General features: G+C 40.7%; 1 protein-coding gene across 3 annotated transcripts in view; it reads left to right on the top strand.

The window, feature by feature from the left end:
* SPHKAP (SPHK1 interactor, AKAP domain containing) overlaps window positions 1–15,302 on the top strand; it is a gene marked incomplete at both ends in the record, with an annotated part of 128,832 nt that overhangs the window by 88,923 nt on the left and 24,607 nt on the right. For all 3 annotated transcript variants that reach the window (XM_079924948.1, XM_079924947.1, XM_079924946.1), the window contains 3 exons: window positions 1,583–1,717; window positions 5,818–6,073; window positions 8,016–11,784. In XM_079924948.1, coding sequence (XP_079781074.1) covers window positions 1,583–1,717; window positions 5,818–6,073; window positions 8,016–11,784 — 4,160 coding nt within the window. The remainder of the gene's footprint in view (window positions 1–1,582; window positions 1,718–5,817; window positions 6,074–8,015; window positions 11,785–15,302) is intronic.

Below are 15,302 nucleotides of genomic sequence, written 5' to 3'. Positions count from 1 at the left end.
AACCTCAGTTTCCTAGCCCTACACTCATCTAGGACTCAAACTTTTTGCACTCTGCAGCAGCTAAATGTTCCAAGCTCATCCAAGGTTGTAAGATCCTGATGTAAATCCTTGACAGCATGCAACAACTTGAAGGCCCACTCAATCCTTCGGAACTAGAGCCTGTGGTTACAGTGGGAAGGATTCATTCCCAAAGATGAAGATGGTTTGATTTCACTATTTGGTGTAACACTCTTTAATGAATAAAAGCACACCATTTGCCACTTGATTATCACACTATGGTAGACCTGCAGTTACTCAGTTACTCCCGCAATGTTCTCTTCTTGATGATGTTGCACCTGAAGTTCTCCAGCTCAATTGCCCATACAGATTATTTATTATTGACTTCCACTGAGCTCCAAAATAGCACTCATCAGTGTAGTACTGGAGAGATCTTCAAAAGAAATTGTACATATAATTTCATTTGATGGAATTATGGTGCAGAGTACATCAAAGAGAGAGCAGGAAGGACCAAAGCAATTGACATCTTAAGAACTGTGTTTCCATCAAACTTTATGACATAGAAAAGACACATTATAACTTAACAACATTTTTTCCTACTCATTTCTCTGATTAATGTGATCTTCATGAAAACAAAACTGTTTCAGCAGTGATCTTTGGGACAGCTATTACAGTATTTAAATATGCAAATAGATTACAGATATTAATTTTTAAATATATGTGAAATGGAAATTTGGTAATATTATGGAAATCACATTTTTAGAATCTATAAAATGCATATGTAGATGTGTATTTCTAATTAATCTGTGCTGTGTATGAATCTCTTAGTATTCCCTGCTTGTGTTCTCAGGTTTTGATATTCTTTTGTTTGATATGTAAAAGAAAATTAAGTATATATGTCTACCACAATAAAAGACTAAAGCAAAAAGAAATAAAAAGAACATTGTATTTAACGCACTTAGGTGTGATTTGAGACCACCTTCTGCTATGCCTAAGGGTATACATAAACTGAATAAGCTACATAAAGGTGTTCAAGGAACTCATCTCATCTTCTCTGGATCTGAGGCTACTTATGAGTGAAAGGAAAGTAATAGTGGTACAATCCATATAGGGGTGTTGCAGTGATTGAAGATAGTAATGTAACATATGTACAGTCCTTAATGGTGCCTTGTAATCAATACATACAGAAAAATCAATGTTAGTAATTATTTTATTATTAATATTATTGTTGACTTTATTAGAACACATCATTATTAGTTAACGGGTTTCTTATTCAAGGATTTAAAGGAAAAAGTTCCCAAACTATCATGTATAACTGTGGTGTCACAATAATCATTAAGTGTTTACTTCGGAAAACTTAGAAGTAAAAATGTTTAAATCTTTATGTTTAGGAAATTTTCTATTCCCGTCTAAACCTTATGCTTCAATTTTATACAATCTCTTCTAGTAATAATCTTAATAGATTAAGTAATCTATATTATGCATTGTTACTGAGTATATTATTTTTGCAAGTAAAATAATTTTGGGGTAGTATTTTGGAAGTGAAAATAAAACATCTAAGCTAATAAAGATTCTTGTTCTACAGAAATTGGTCAATGTCTCACCAGATCTTCCAAAACTTATCAGCTCCATGAACGTCCAAAAGCCAAAAGAAAATGAAATTGTCCTCCTAAGTGGGTTAACATCTGGAAATCTCCAGGCAGATTTTGAAGTTTCGCAGGTAAGAAATATAAACTCTTGATAACCTATTCACTAGTAATAAGTTATCTGTGGTCAGCTCTTGACACAAATCAGTACAAGGCCCAAATAGATGCTATACATAGACTCTCATAGCATAAGAATCAAAAATGTCCTTGTATTCAAGAATAGGCTTTACTTGTATTTCTCTTAAATATTGCCCCTCATAGCTTGACAGAGTTTTCCTTACATCAACTCCTGACATGTGTTATCTTCTCAAGTTTATGGTGCTGAGTTGCACTTAAACTAAAGCAGACACACTAGGCATTGGTTAGTTAGCTTGGTTTTCTACAAATCTACCGGATAATCAAAAACAGAATTGTCTTCTGTTTCAGGAACAATAGCCAAATTCTAATTCATACCTTGTGGTCCTAGAATCGCACAATTTCTTCTTTCCAGATACTATTTATTTCTTAGGATATATCATACCAGCCAAGCTAATAAATATAGGATAGGGCTTCCCTGGTGGCGCAGTGGTTGAGAGTCCGCCTGCCGATGCAGGGGATGCGGGTTCGTGCCCCTGTCCGGGAGGATCCCACATGCCGCGGAGCGGCTGGGCCCGTGAGCCATGGCCGCTGAGCCTGCACGTCCGGAGCCTGTCCGCAACGGGAGAGGCCACAACAGTGAGAGGCCCGCGTACCGCAAAAAAAAAAAAAAAAAAAAAAAAAAAAATAGCAGCCCCAAAGATGGAAATGGAGTTTCCTAGGCCCAGAAATGAAGTTCCCAGAATAAAAGAAGATTACTGAAAATAAAGTAGAATTTAAAATACTATTATTATCATTCAATCTACTAATGTTCATTATTAGATATATCATTATAACACTGAAGAAAACTTTAAAATTTTAAATTGGTTAACCAATTTACAGAAAAACACATGAAAGATTTCTAAAGACATACTGTATAAAAGATCGCAAATTTTCTCAAATAAGGTATGTTGATAGTGATAGCTCCAGTTTAAAATAATGAGCATGTGTTTTCCTCTAACAAATTTCTCTTCCTTGTGTTTTAGTTTTGCTGGAACGTTTTTAAATCTTCTTTTATTCTTTAATCCTTCAAAATATCAAAAAATTCAGAGGTCCATCCACTATTTCTTGCCGTACTCCAGATACTTAATGAAAATCTACACACAGCCTGTTACAATTTGCTCATCAAGCCTAGAACAAAATTCTTCCTCGTCAATCTAATGACACATTTCCTTAGTGAGAAAAATGAATTGTTGGAAAAGAGAATAAACAGCTCTAAGTATCCTCTCTTTGTACTAGGCAAAACCATGATAACCAAAAGCAATTTTCAAAGCTTAGTTTTAAGAGTGGTTTCGGCACCAGGCCTGTCAGTAACGATTTCTAATTAAACTCTCCGTGAGGAGAGTTGGAAAGAACACAGGAATTGGAGTCCAGCAGACCTGGATTGCATTGCTGGCTCTTCCACGTTATATTTCTGTGACTTTGAAAGGATCGGTCAGCCTTTCTGTGCTTCTGATTTCTCATCTGTAACAGAGCAGTAGCAACAGACACCTCATAGAAAATTGTTCGCATTAAAGGTCATAAGGTATGCAGACACCTAGTAGACTATCATAAAAATTATATAATAATATCCGCCATTATTTTACAGGCTCCATTGTTTGCCATCATTTACCTAAGACTCTCAGGATGGTTATTTACTTTCAAGAAGATTGTAAAGAAAATACATTTTCTTCCTAAGGGTACCACAGCGGTGTAACATTGAATGTTTAATAACAACCTCCTTTCCCTAAGCCTATCTTGAAGTATTATTTAACTGCTCATATTGCTTTCTTAACATTTCTTTTGATTCCTACCCCATTTCACTTTGTTATTTATATTTAGGCTAAATGATAGGAAATGACAATATGCAATAATCTTGACCTGCAAATCTGACAACTTCTTACGGTTCAACTTTATTTTTATTCATGTCTGATCTACTGGGAGTATGTTATGCTCCAACCCCTAGAGTAATTATTTGATTCATGTTTGTACCTCCCAGCATACCTTGCATATAATAGGCACTCAGACAGTATCTATCAAATTTCACTTTAGTATATTATGTCTGAATTCAGTGGAAAGAAAATTAATCAAGCCAGCTCTCATTACTCTATAGCAGTGGGTCCTCACCATTTAGGGGAGCACAGATCCTTCGTGAATTTCATAAAAGATATAGACCAATACTTCTCAAATGTTAATGCATGTTGGAATCACCAAAAGATTCCTTGAAAATGCAGATTCTGATTTAGTAGGTCTGGGGTGGAGTCTGAGATTATACATTTGTAACAAGCTCCCATGTGTTGCTGAGGCTGCTAGTACACTACCCACACTTTGAAAGGCAAGATTATGGACCACCTTCCTTGAGAACAGACCTAATCACATAAGCACAGAGATAAGTTCTATTTCTGAGCCCCCTAGGGATCCCTGGACCCTTAGAGAATTACTGAATTTTTCATTTTATAATCATCTATCCTAGAATTACTCTAATTATAATATGCAATCAAAGAGATTGATAAATGATATTTATGTCAGAAAAAGATAAGCTCCAGAAATACAGTATAAATGTCTACGTGTATGTGTTCCTCTGCATATACACATCCTCACCGCTCACACACACACATACATTCAGACTCAAGGATTCTAAAATGTCAAGTTAACCAGGATGAGACCTAAGTAACTCCAACCACAGTCAGCATGTTTTAAATAATCCCATTTAGGACATAAAATATTTCCAAACATTTTGAATTCCATTTGAGATAAGTTTATTTCGCTTCCCTTTGTCCACTAACTGTTGTTTCCATTCAGATAATTTTCTCTTAAAAATTACTATAAATAAGCATATTGTTCCTCTTACAGGAACATTTTCATTTTTGTAATGCACAAGACATGTCTGTGATTTACTAGTAATCTGTGCGTGGGCAATCGAAACTTTTTTTTACTGCTATTCTAATGAATAACACTACGAAGAGTGAAAATGTGTCGCAGAGAATAGGGAGAGGGTCTGTAACCCTGGAACTGAACAGAATTAACAGGTCTCGGTGGGACACCAGCCAATGATTTGACCTCCTTCACTGCTGTCCCCATATGCCCATCCTTTAGACAGAATTCGTTCACTTCCAGGGGATTTCTTTAAATCTCATTTTGGCTACTTCTTCAAATGAACAATACAAATTATAAAGTTTAACTGTAATTGAGAAAATACTTGCTATCCGTCTGAAATACTGGCAGAAGTTGTATTGACTATCACCAAGGCAGAAAAAGATATTGATCTGAGAACCTGGGATTCAATTTAATCAAGAGGGGTGCCCAAGACAGCCTGAACTTTCCCCTCAGCTTGGTTAAACTTTAGACAGCCTTCCTCCTGACTCCAGGCCCTAAACCTCCCTTTTCTCAGAACATTTACTTTAGAAAACATCGTTATAAATTAGTTCTCTGCCCCATTGAGATGTAAATTGTTTTAAAAGCCTTTTGCCAGTTTTACAACCCAAGAATGTCTTTCTGAAGGACCTAGGACCCATCTCTTTGAAATGTAACCATCAGCAAAGCTAGTGTCCCTGTCTCTGTGGAAGGGTGGGAGCCTGACTTCTGTGGGCACTTTGCTCCAATTTGCAAGACTACTTTCAGCATGAAGATACAAGAAAGTTTACTTTTCCTTACCAAACACAGATGGATGTCAATCTTCCTATGCCAGCTCTTAAAAACCCAATTGCCTTTTGTTTCAGTGGAGTTGTGGTCCAACTCTGTTCTGGCCTCTCTCTCCTATTTTAATAACTTTGAGTAAGGTCTTCAGTGCCTGGTAAATGTTGCCCAGGGCAATTTTTGCTTTGACAGGAGAGAACAAAAATATGTGATATAATTAGTCTATTTTCCACTAAGTCAAACTTTCTCCTGGGTACCCTGTGTTCCCCAAGCACCACTTGAATTTTTTTCAAGCAGTTCATCAATAAAAGCCCAGAAAATATTCCAAATATTTTAAAGGTCCCCATTCCTTCTAACAGGAGAGACTGATAGAAGAAGAAAGGTCAGAGGGAATGGTTTTATATTTTCTCTTTTAACAAATGCCTTTTTCTCTCTCTGCTTTCAGTGTCCTTGGTTGTCAGATATCTGTTTGGTCCAGTGTGCAAGAGGGAACAGACCAAACAGTACCAATTGCATCATCTTTGAAATCAACAAATTTTTGATTGGTCTGGAACTGGTGCAGGAGCGGCAGCTCCACCTGGAAACAAACATCTTAAAAGTGGAGGATGACACAAACTGTTCCTTGTCTTCAATTGAAGAAGACTTTCTTACCGCATCCGAGCACTTGGAGGAGGAAAGCGATGTGGAAGAATATAGGAACGGTGAGAAATTTCCAATAAAACGAATGTGCATCCTGAAATTAGTCACCCTATAAAAATGTCTGGGTTAAATTTCAGAAAAGTTTCAGGCCACATCAGTTTGGCTGACACATCACAACCTTCACTTAAGGAGTGTAAAGAGGGAGAGAGAGTAAGAAAACACTAGTGGGGATGCTGACAGAGGCACTTTAACAGATTTAATGGTTAGATGGCCTCATTCTCCCTAAAGATGCCTTAGGGATGCTGAAGGAAATCTATGTGTTTTCAAACAAAATCCTCCTGCCTGCCAAGAGATGGAGACTATCACTTGGAGGAAAGTTAACGTCCCTAAATTTTCCATTAAAACCATGTATTAGTTGAAACTGAGTTAGATTGACCTGAATCCTAGCACTGCCTCTTTGAGGCTGTGAAACCTGGGGCCAGTTATCCCGTCTTTTTGAGCCCGTTTCCTTGTCCACAATTTGGGAGTATAGCAGTGCTCTTAGCACTATTATATTTAACCATATGTTTGTTATATATATATATATCATTTAACCATACATATTTATTATATTTAACTATTATTGTTGTCAGTACAGAAGGAAATAACCCAGGAAGGTGCTTAGCTTTCATTTATTCATTCTTTTTCTTTAATTAGAGTATAATTGCTTTACAATGTTGTATTAGTTTCTGCTGTACAATGAAATGAATCAGCTATATGTATACACGTGTACCCTCCTTTTTGGACCTCCCTCCCACCCACCCCATCCCACTCATTTAGGTGGTCACAGAGCACCAAGCTGAGCTCCCTGTGCTTTATAGCATGTTCCCACTAGCTATCTATTTTACACATGGTAGTGTAATATGTCAATCCTAATCTCTCAATTCGTCCTACCCTCCCCTTCCCCTCCGTGTCCACAGGTCCATTCTCTACGTCTATGTCTGTAGCTCAGTGAACAATGGGTTCCTCTTCCCACAGAGGAAGGGATACCCCATATGCTGTTGCCACTGTCCTTGGGGCAAATCCTGTGCCAACTTTAGAATAACTCTTTCAACAAGGCCATGATTTAGGTGACCTGAACGTCCTCCCTTCTCCTCCTGTACCCACTGGGAAGCTTCAAGACACAATTGTCTGTGTTACTTTCTCCCTGAAACATGGTGACCAGCCCTCAGCTCCCAAATGCCCTCCCGCACTCTAGCTAGCACTTGCATTTGTACCCCGCATTGAAAGCCACTTTGTTGAGTGGCAGTCCACAATGAAACTCAAAAGACTTTTCGGATTCATTTTTCTTAAAGAAACATTCAAAATGCTATTTAAAAAAAAATAAAGATACCTGATTCTGTAAAGCATCTTTAGGAACTAAATGTTATTTTAGACTCATGGAAACCTGCTATCTAAAATGTAATAGCAGGTATATTATACAGCACTTAAAAGAAACAAGCTATTCATGAAAAGATAGGAAGGAAAATTAAATGCATATTAGTAAATGAAATAAGCCAATCTGAAAAGCCTGTATTCTAGATAAAGCAAAACTATGGATACAGTAAAAAAGATCAGTGGTTGCCAGGAGTTTGGCAAGGGTGCAGATGGTAGTCGAAGGGATGAATCGGTGGAGCACAGAGGATTTTTTGGCCAGTGAAACCAGTACAACACCGTAATGATGGATATATGCCATTATACATGTCTAAACCCATAGAATGTACAGCACCAAGAATGAACCCTAAGGTAACTGTGGACTCTGGGTGATTCTGATGTGTTATTATGGGTTTTTCAATTGTAACAAATGTACCACTCTTGCGGGAGGAGCTCATAATAGAGAAATCTACACACGTGTGGAGGCAGGGGATATATGAGAAATCTCTGTATATTGTCTCAATTTTAACCTAAAACTGCTCTTAAAAAAATGAAGTCTTAAAAAAGAAAATAAATAAAAAGTAATAGTGGCCCTCATTTTCTCTTCACTAGGTTATGAAAATATAAATGTCTCAGACAATGCTTTGGAAAATAAAAAGCCAAAGGAAGCCACTCAGGAGGAATGGAATTACAAAAAGGAAAAGTTACTTCATGCTTTGGAAGATAAATATGTTAGCAAATATCATACACCATTGATTACAACAGAAGGATCTCTGGGAAACGTGGCAGAAGATACAAGTTTGCAGAGTCTAGATCCCTCAACCAAGCCATCAGAGTGGAAAGGTGAAGTTGTGGGGAATGATAAGCCAACCACAAATGATTATTATTCAGAAAATTTTAAAGGTCAAGAGGGAGAATCACAGGCACTATGTATTCCAGGCAATGCTTATTTCTCAAGGATGGTTAAGAGAGATGGACCTTCTGCATGTGGTACTTTCTCTGAGCATGACAGCAGTTTAGACCCAGGAGACCATGAAGACGGGACAAACTCTATTCTTCCCATAAAAGATGGAGAAGCCACAACCGGCGAGTATGCTACGAATTTAGCAGAATCTGTGCTGCAAGATGCTTTTATTCGATTATCTCAGTCTCAGCCTGCGCTGCCCCAGGACTCTGCAGTCAGTGTTTCTCTAGGAAGTGCACTGCTCCCCAGTGGCTGCTCCACAGAAGATATCGTGGTCCCTCGGTCATGGAATGAACTCCCCAAAATTGTCATTGTTCAGAGTTCAGAAGGCAGCGTTGCTGGCCCTGAGCCAGGTATCTCCTCAGGGCCCAAGACACAAGTCTCACTTGAAACTTCAGGCATCCTCTCTGGAGAGAGCTCCAGCAAACACCCCCAGAGTGCTCTAGAAGTAGCATTAGCTTGTGCGGCCACTGTGATTGGAACCATCTCCAGTCCACAGGCCACAGAAAGATTCAAAATGGAGCAAGAATCCCTGGTTTCAAACCATCCACTGGGAGGAAATGAACCGGTGCAAACTCAGTCATCTCAAGTATTCAAGGAACACTCCATCAGCAAATATTCCTTCCCATCTGCTCTGTGTGGCATGACTCAGGTGGTAAGTGCTGTTGCTGTCTGTGGCCTGGGTGAAGCAGGAGAGGCGAAGTGCCCTATGGCTTCAAGTGGCTTCTTGTCTGCAGCTGAGGTGTCTGCAGCAGTCCCCCCACTTTGTGGTTCAGTGACCGGGAAGAGCATGGAGCTGGGGAATGAAGCCATTGCAGAGGCATTGCTCAAGGAGGCCACTCTGGTCTTAACAAGACCTGATGCCTACAGCAGCATTGGAGACCTCATGCAATCAATGCATAGGAGAATCACAGAAACTGTTTCAAAGCCTCAGACCTTGTGCTCAGAAAATGTCCTTGGGAATGAACTGGCACAGACCCTGTCTAATGTTATCCTGAAGCATTGCATTGATGAAGTTCACCAGAAGAATAAAATAATCGACCCCAGCAATGGCAGGCACTCATCTGAAACCCTGGACGCCTTAATGGAAAGTACAAATCAGCTGCTCTTCAATGTGATATGCGTCACTTTCAAGAAGATGAGCCGCCTTGTACAGCTTGGTGAATGTCCCACCATCCTTTCTAAGGAGACCGTCAGAGGGAGGGAAACCGAACTAGACTCTCAGCCAACTGATCAGGCCACTTGTCAAGCATGGACAAAGGCCACTGACTACGCCAGCAGCCATCCACTTAGCAACCTGCAGAGCACCAGTCTTGTTATCAATGATCTTGTAGATGATGAGCGTCCAAAGCAAGAAAGCAAGAGCCCAGAGAAGCCAGGCCTCTTCCAGAACCCCACACTGCAACCTGAATTGTCCTGTATTCCCAGAGAGTCTGTTAAAACATCCCCCAAGGAGATATATCTGAAGGGAGTGGTGGAAGAGGATACAAAAATCCCTCATCAACAATCCAGTCACAATGAGAATGAATGCAGAGCCCCTTCAGAGGGAGAAATGACACCGAGCGTCAGCAAGTACATCAGTTCCCAGGACGTTGAGGACAGCATCAATCCAAATGCTCCAGAAAAGTACAGTTGTGCCTCACCTCTAAACAATGAAGTTCAAGGTAACCTGTCTTTGTTAGGGAACGATTTGCTGCTTCCTGCTCAATCCCTGCTACCGGCAAAACACCCAGACATATACTGCATTGCAGACTTTGCAGAAGAATTAGCAGAGACCATTGTTTCCATGGCAACTGAAATAGCAGCGATTTGCCTTGACAACTCCAATGGAAAACAACCCTGGTTCTGTGCATGGAAAAGAGGGAATGAGTTTCTGGTTACCCCCAACGTATCCTGCCGATCCTTGAAGAGGAAGAAAGAGAGCCAGGCCGGTGGGGCCACTGTGAGGAAACACAAGCCACCACGACTCAGCGAGATCAAGAGGAAAACAGATGAGTACCCGGAACTTAAAGAGAAGCTGATGAACAGGGTTGTGGACGAGTCGATGAACCTTGAGGACGTCCCAGATTCTGTAAACACTTTTGCAGACGAAGTGGCAGCCAAGATCGTGAACCTCACAGAGTTCTGTATGGTGGACGGTGTCTGGCAAGCCCAGAGCTATCCTCGGAGTCGGTTACTCAGTGGAGACAGGTGGAACCGGCTGAAGGCCTCCAGCTGTGAGAGCATTCCAGAGGAGGACTCTAACGCCGGGGCGTATGTGAATAGCCTGGGTTTAATGAGTACCCTAAGCCAGCCGGTTAGCAGGGCCAGCTCCGTCTCCAAGCAGTCGAGCTGTGAGAGCATCACCGATGAGTTTTCCAGGTTCATGGTGAACCAGATGGAAAATGAAGGAAGAGGGTTTGAGTTACTGCTGGATTACTACGCAGGCAAGAATGCCAGCAGTATCCTGAACTCAGCTATGCAACAGGCCTGCCGGAAAAATGACCACCTCAGTGTGAGGCCAAGCTGTCCCTCAAAGCAGTCCAGCACCGAGAGCATCACCGAGGAGTTCTACAGGTACATGTTGAGAGACATTGAACGAGAGAACAAAGACGGTGCCTCCTCCGGACGAAGCAGCCAGGACTGGACGACTGGCTTGCTGTCGCCTTCTCTGCGATCCCCGGTGTGTTACAGACAGTCATCCGTGCCCAACAGCAGATCCCTGGGCGCCCGGCTGACGGTGAACGTGCCCATCAAAGCCAACTCCTTAGACGGCTTTGCTCAAAACAGCCAGCAAGATTTCCTCAGCGTACAGCAGGTCAGTAGCTCTTCCTCATCGGGTCTCTGCAAATCTGACTCTTGCTTGTATCGGAGAGGTGGGGCCGACCAGATCACAGACATGTTAATTCACGAGACGTGGGCAAACTCAATCGAAGCCCTCATGCGGAAGAACAAAATTATAGTGGATGACGCCCGGGCAGCTGATGCTGAGCCTGCTTCCGGTGACTCTTCCTTGCAGGTGGAGAAGTGTGCAAGCAGATTGGCTTCGAGCAGAGTGCAAAGTGGGCCAGCTCTGCTTGTTCAGGAACCTGTTGATTGCCCGAGGAAAAACTCCATTACTGAAAGCAAACATCCCCCACTGTCGTCTCCAAGCAAAGCTGCGCCTCTTGCAAATCACAACAGTTTAGATTCTAGAAAGGAAACACCCTCGTGCCAGGATGCTGTCCTTCTAAGCCACACCAGGCGATCACTTTGCTCAAGGGAAGTGCCTTTAATTCAGATTGAAATAGATCAGAGAGAAGAATGTGTTGGAGAACCTGAACACGTCCTTTCCAAACACAGCCCCCTAGAGGAAGCAGAAGAGTGTTTGAAAGAAGAAAAGGTCCCACATGTGGCGAGGAGTGGAGACACTACTGTGAATTCCTGCCAAAACCCTAGGTGAGTCAATGACCTCTTAGATGAGGTAGGGTGCATGGGACTGGAGTTTGCATCTTAATTAGTATTTATTCTAAATCTTAGGGGCTTACTGACACAAGAACTGAATTTCTGAGATGGTAATTGACCTCCCTGGGTTACTATGCACTTATAATAGAAAGATGTAAGGTTTTTTAAATAATCTCTAAAACAAATTTGATTTATGTATATAACAGAAGAAATGAGGTATCATTCTCCCCATTACAATTAATCTCCCATAGAATGCTACCTTCTGAAATTAATTCATGGCAGTTTTCAAGCAAAATAAGAAAATTCCATCAACTTGTCCATTTAAAAAGAGTTAAATGTAAATAAATTTTAATATTGGAATCTGACATTAAATATTTTGGTATCATTTTTCTCCAGGGTCTCTCAAGTTTTTCTTTTTTGTCTTATTCTAAAGGTCTTTGCAAGGACACCATGTCCCAGAGTGCTGGCCCTTTAGATGCATGGTATACCATGGTAGCATAAGTGCAAAACAACATCGTCAGCCTTAGAAATTTGAGAGCTGAATCTTTTTCCAAAACATAAGGACTAAGTATTGAATATACTTTTCTTTGTGGAGCAATATAAAGAATTGTTATGAAACATGATCTCCACTAAATAACCTTGAAACCATCACTCTAAGTAATTTTGCTGATCTCTGCCTCAGTTTACTCACCTGTTGGGGGGAATAATAGTAATAATTACATCATAAGAAGATTCTTAAGGTTTAAATAAAGAAATGTACACAAGCCCTTACCTCAGTGCCTAGGCCATTATAAACACTCAATAAATGTTTACTTTATGGTTGTTGTTGTTTGGGGTTAAGGTATATGGTTGCCTTTATTCCAGGAGATCTTTTTCCCAAGAGAAACCTGTTACGAACGCCGTGAGAATTTTATTAAAACTACAGAATTCTCAGGATTTGCAAAAGGGGAAATTAGTTATATTTAGATCACATTTTCTAAGCTCAGAGTTGTTATCAGGGGATGTGACACGTCAAAATAGCTAAACATGGAACTCAATTCCCTGTGAAAGCCTTCCTACCCTCTTATACACAAGAGAGAGGGAAATGATACAGGCACTCTTGATTGTTTGGAAGTGGGGAGGTGTCATGTCCTGAAGATATTTTTAGGCTATTCTCTGAGGGACATTTTCATAATTCTTACTAAAAACTTCATAAAATCTCAACATGATGAAATAAAAATCACATTCTTACTTTTTTGTTATTTGAAACAGAATTCAGAATTCCTCATGGCAGGCCCAAATAAAAATACCTATTATATTTTAGGCTAGCACATTTGTCCAAGTACCAAATTATATCAATTATAAAGAGCTTAAGGGTGATTTAGGATAACCCAGTTCTTGATTTGGGGGAAAATATTATCCTACTGGTGAGCAGCGATGTGTTCTTAACTCAGCCACCGTCTCTGAGATTTTTGAAAAGCACTTACCTAACTTTTTGATAATTTGAGACCACAAGGTAATAAACACCAGACTGAGAATTTTGGGCATTCCCATGTTGCACTCACAGACCTAACATAATTTTTTTAGAAATATATTTTATGTCGTGTATTCATTTATATTTGCTTCAAGAAAAATAATTATTCATCCAACAAATATTTGCATGCTCACCTGTGATACGCACTGCCCTTGGGGCTGCAAGCACAGAAGAAAATAGAGATTTAGTGTCTGTTTCCATGGCTTCTGCACACCAGTGCGAGAGACAGACAAGATGCATGGAAAAACCCTTTGGGAAAAGTGTGTGATGTAGAGTGTGATGAGAGGAGAATAAAAAGAGGAATGTGGTAGAGAGTTACCTTTTGGGGGAAGTGGCCACTTAAGACAGGATGTTGGCATTTGAGACGAGACCTAAAGGAAGAGACAAAGGGTGCCAACGAAATGAAGAATTGAACTGAAGGACTTGTATCTCTAGCATTGTGGTGTTCTAGCTAGAAACTAGTCCACCCACCAGAAAAAGGACATGATAAGAAAACATATCTTTCTGAGCAGAGCTCAGAGTAGAAGAGAAATTCCCCTGAGCATTTATAAACAAAGCTTGCCTTAATGCATGTTTGGGGTTCTAATTTGCACCATCTGCGTGATGTAGGAAACCACAAACTGGTAAATTACCTTAAAGCAATCTTAGGTTAACAACACTGTGAGACCTTGGCAGAGGCAAAAATAAATCTCTTGATATTTAATCCCAAGTCTCAAAGGATTTCGATAGATAATGCCTATCAAATATAGGCTCAGAACTTCAAATTTCAAGATACACAGGAATCAAGGCACTATAAGAAAGACTCACAAATATCAAAGTAGAATTATCGCTAGCAAAGATTGCAGATGAGGGGATGCTCAGATACAGAATATAACATATTTTAAATATTTGAAAAATTAAGGTATACAAAACAGGAGTGGGAAAAACTGCAATCAAAATAGAATGAGGTAGAGTTGGGCTTCCCTGGTGGCGCAGTGGTTGAGAGTCCGCCTGCCGATGCAGGGGACACGGCTTTGTGCCCCGGTCCGGGAAGATCCCACATGCCGCAGAGCGGCTGGGCCCGTGAGCCATGGCCGCTGAGCCTGCGCGTCCGGAGCCTGTGCTCCGCAACGGGAGAGGCCACAACAGTGAGAGGCCCGTGTACCGCAAAAAAAAAAAAAGAAAATAGAATGAGGTAGAGTTAAAAGTCAGTTAATTACTACAAGAGATAAGTATAATCATTGAAATTAAACATTGCTAGATATAAACATAATTATTTAACATTAGATTATTGGAATCAAAACTTTAATGGCATATCTGCAGAGAAAACTATAACAAAAGATAAATGTGAAAGGACTACTGTTTCCACCCATGATGGAGTAATTGAAGCTGAACTTGTTCTCCCTCTGTAAATAACTAGAAAAGTGGACAAAATATATGAAACAACTGTTGTCAGACATTTCATAACAAGCAGCATTCTGAGATAAGGAAAACAAACATGGTGAGCTTTATAATAGTCCAACTTTCTGCCTGGATTCCCTTTTTTTTTTTTTTGCGGTACGCGGGCCTCTCACTGTTGTGGCCTCTCCCGTTGCGGAGCACAGGCTCCGGACGCGCAGGCTCAGCGGCCATGGCTCATGGGCGCAGCCGCTCTGCGGCATGTGGGATCTTCCCAGACCGGGGCACGAATCCACGTCCCCTGCATCGGCAGGCGGACTCTCAACCACTGCGCCACCAGGGAAGCCCCTGGATTCCCTTTTCAGACAGAAGTACAAAGAGGACAAATCTGAGCAGAACTCAGTGGTCACTCAGCTGAAGATTGAGAGATTGGAGGGCGCTATCAGAGAAAGAACTCCAGAAGTCTGTAGAGGGCTCCCCTCGAGTCTGTTACTGAACCCTAAGCCATGCATGTATAGGTGAAACCCCATGAAGCTAGAAAGCTGTAAGCTAACAATGCCACAGGCTCACACAGGACTAGGAAAAGTTTAGTTCCAACCAGCCACAGTGGAGAAACCATGTT

This window comes from Stenella coeruleoalba (assembly GCF_951394435.1).
Source record: "Stenella coeruleoalba genome assembly, chromosome: 6".
NCBI classification, from domain to species: Eukaryota; Metazoa; Chordata; class Mammalia; order Artiodactyla; family Delphinidae; genus Stenella; species Stenella coeruleoalba.
This window is presented reverse-complemented; position numbering and strand designations above follow the sequence as displayed.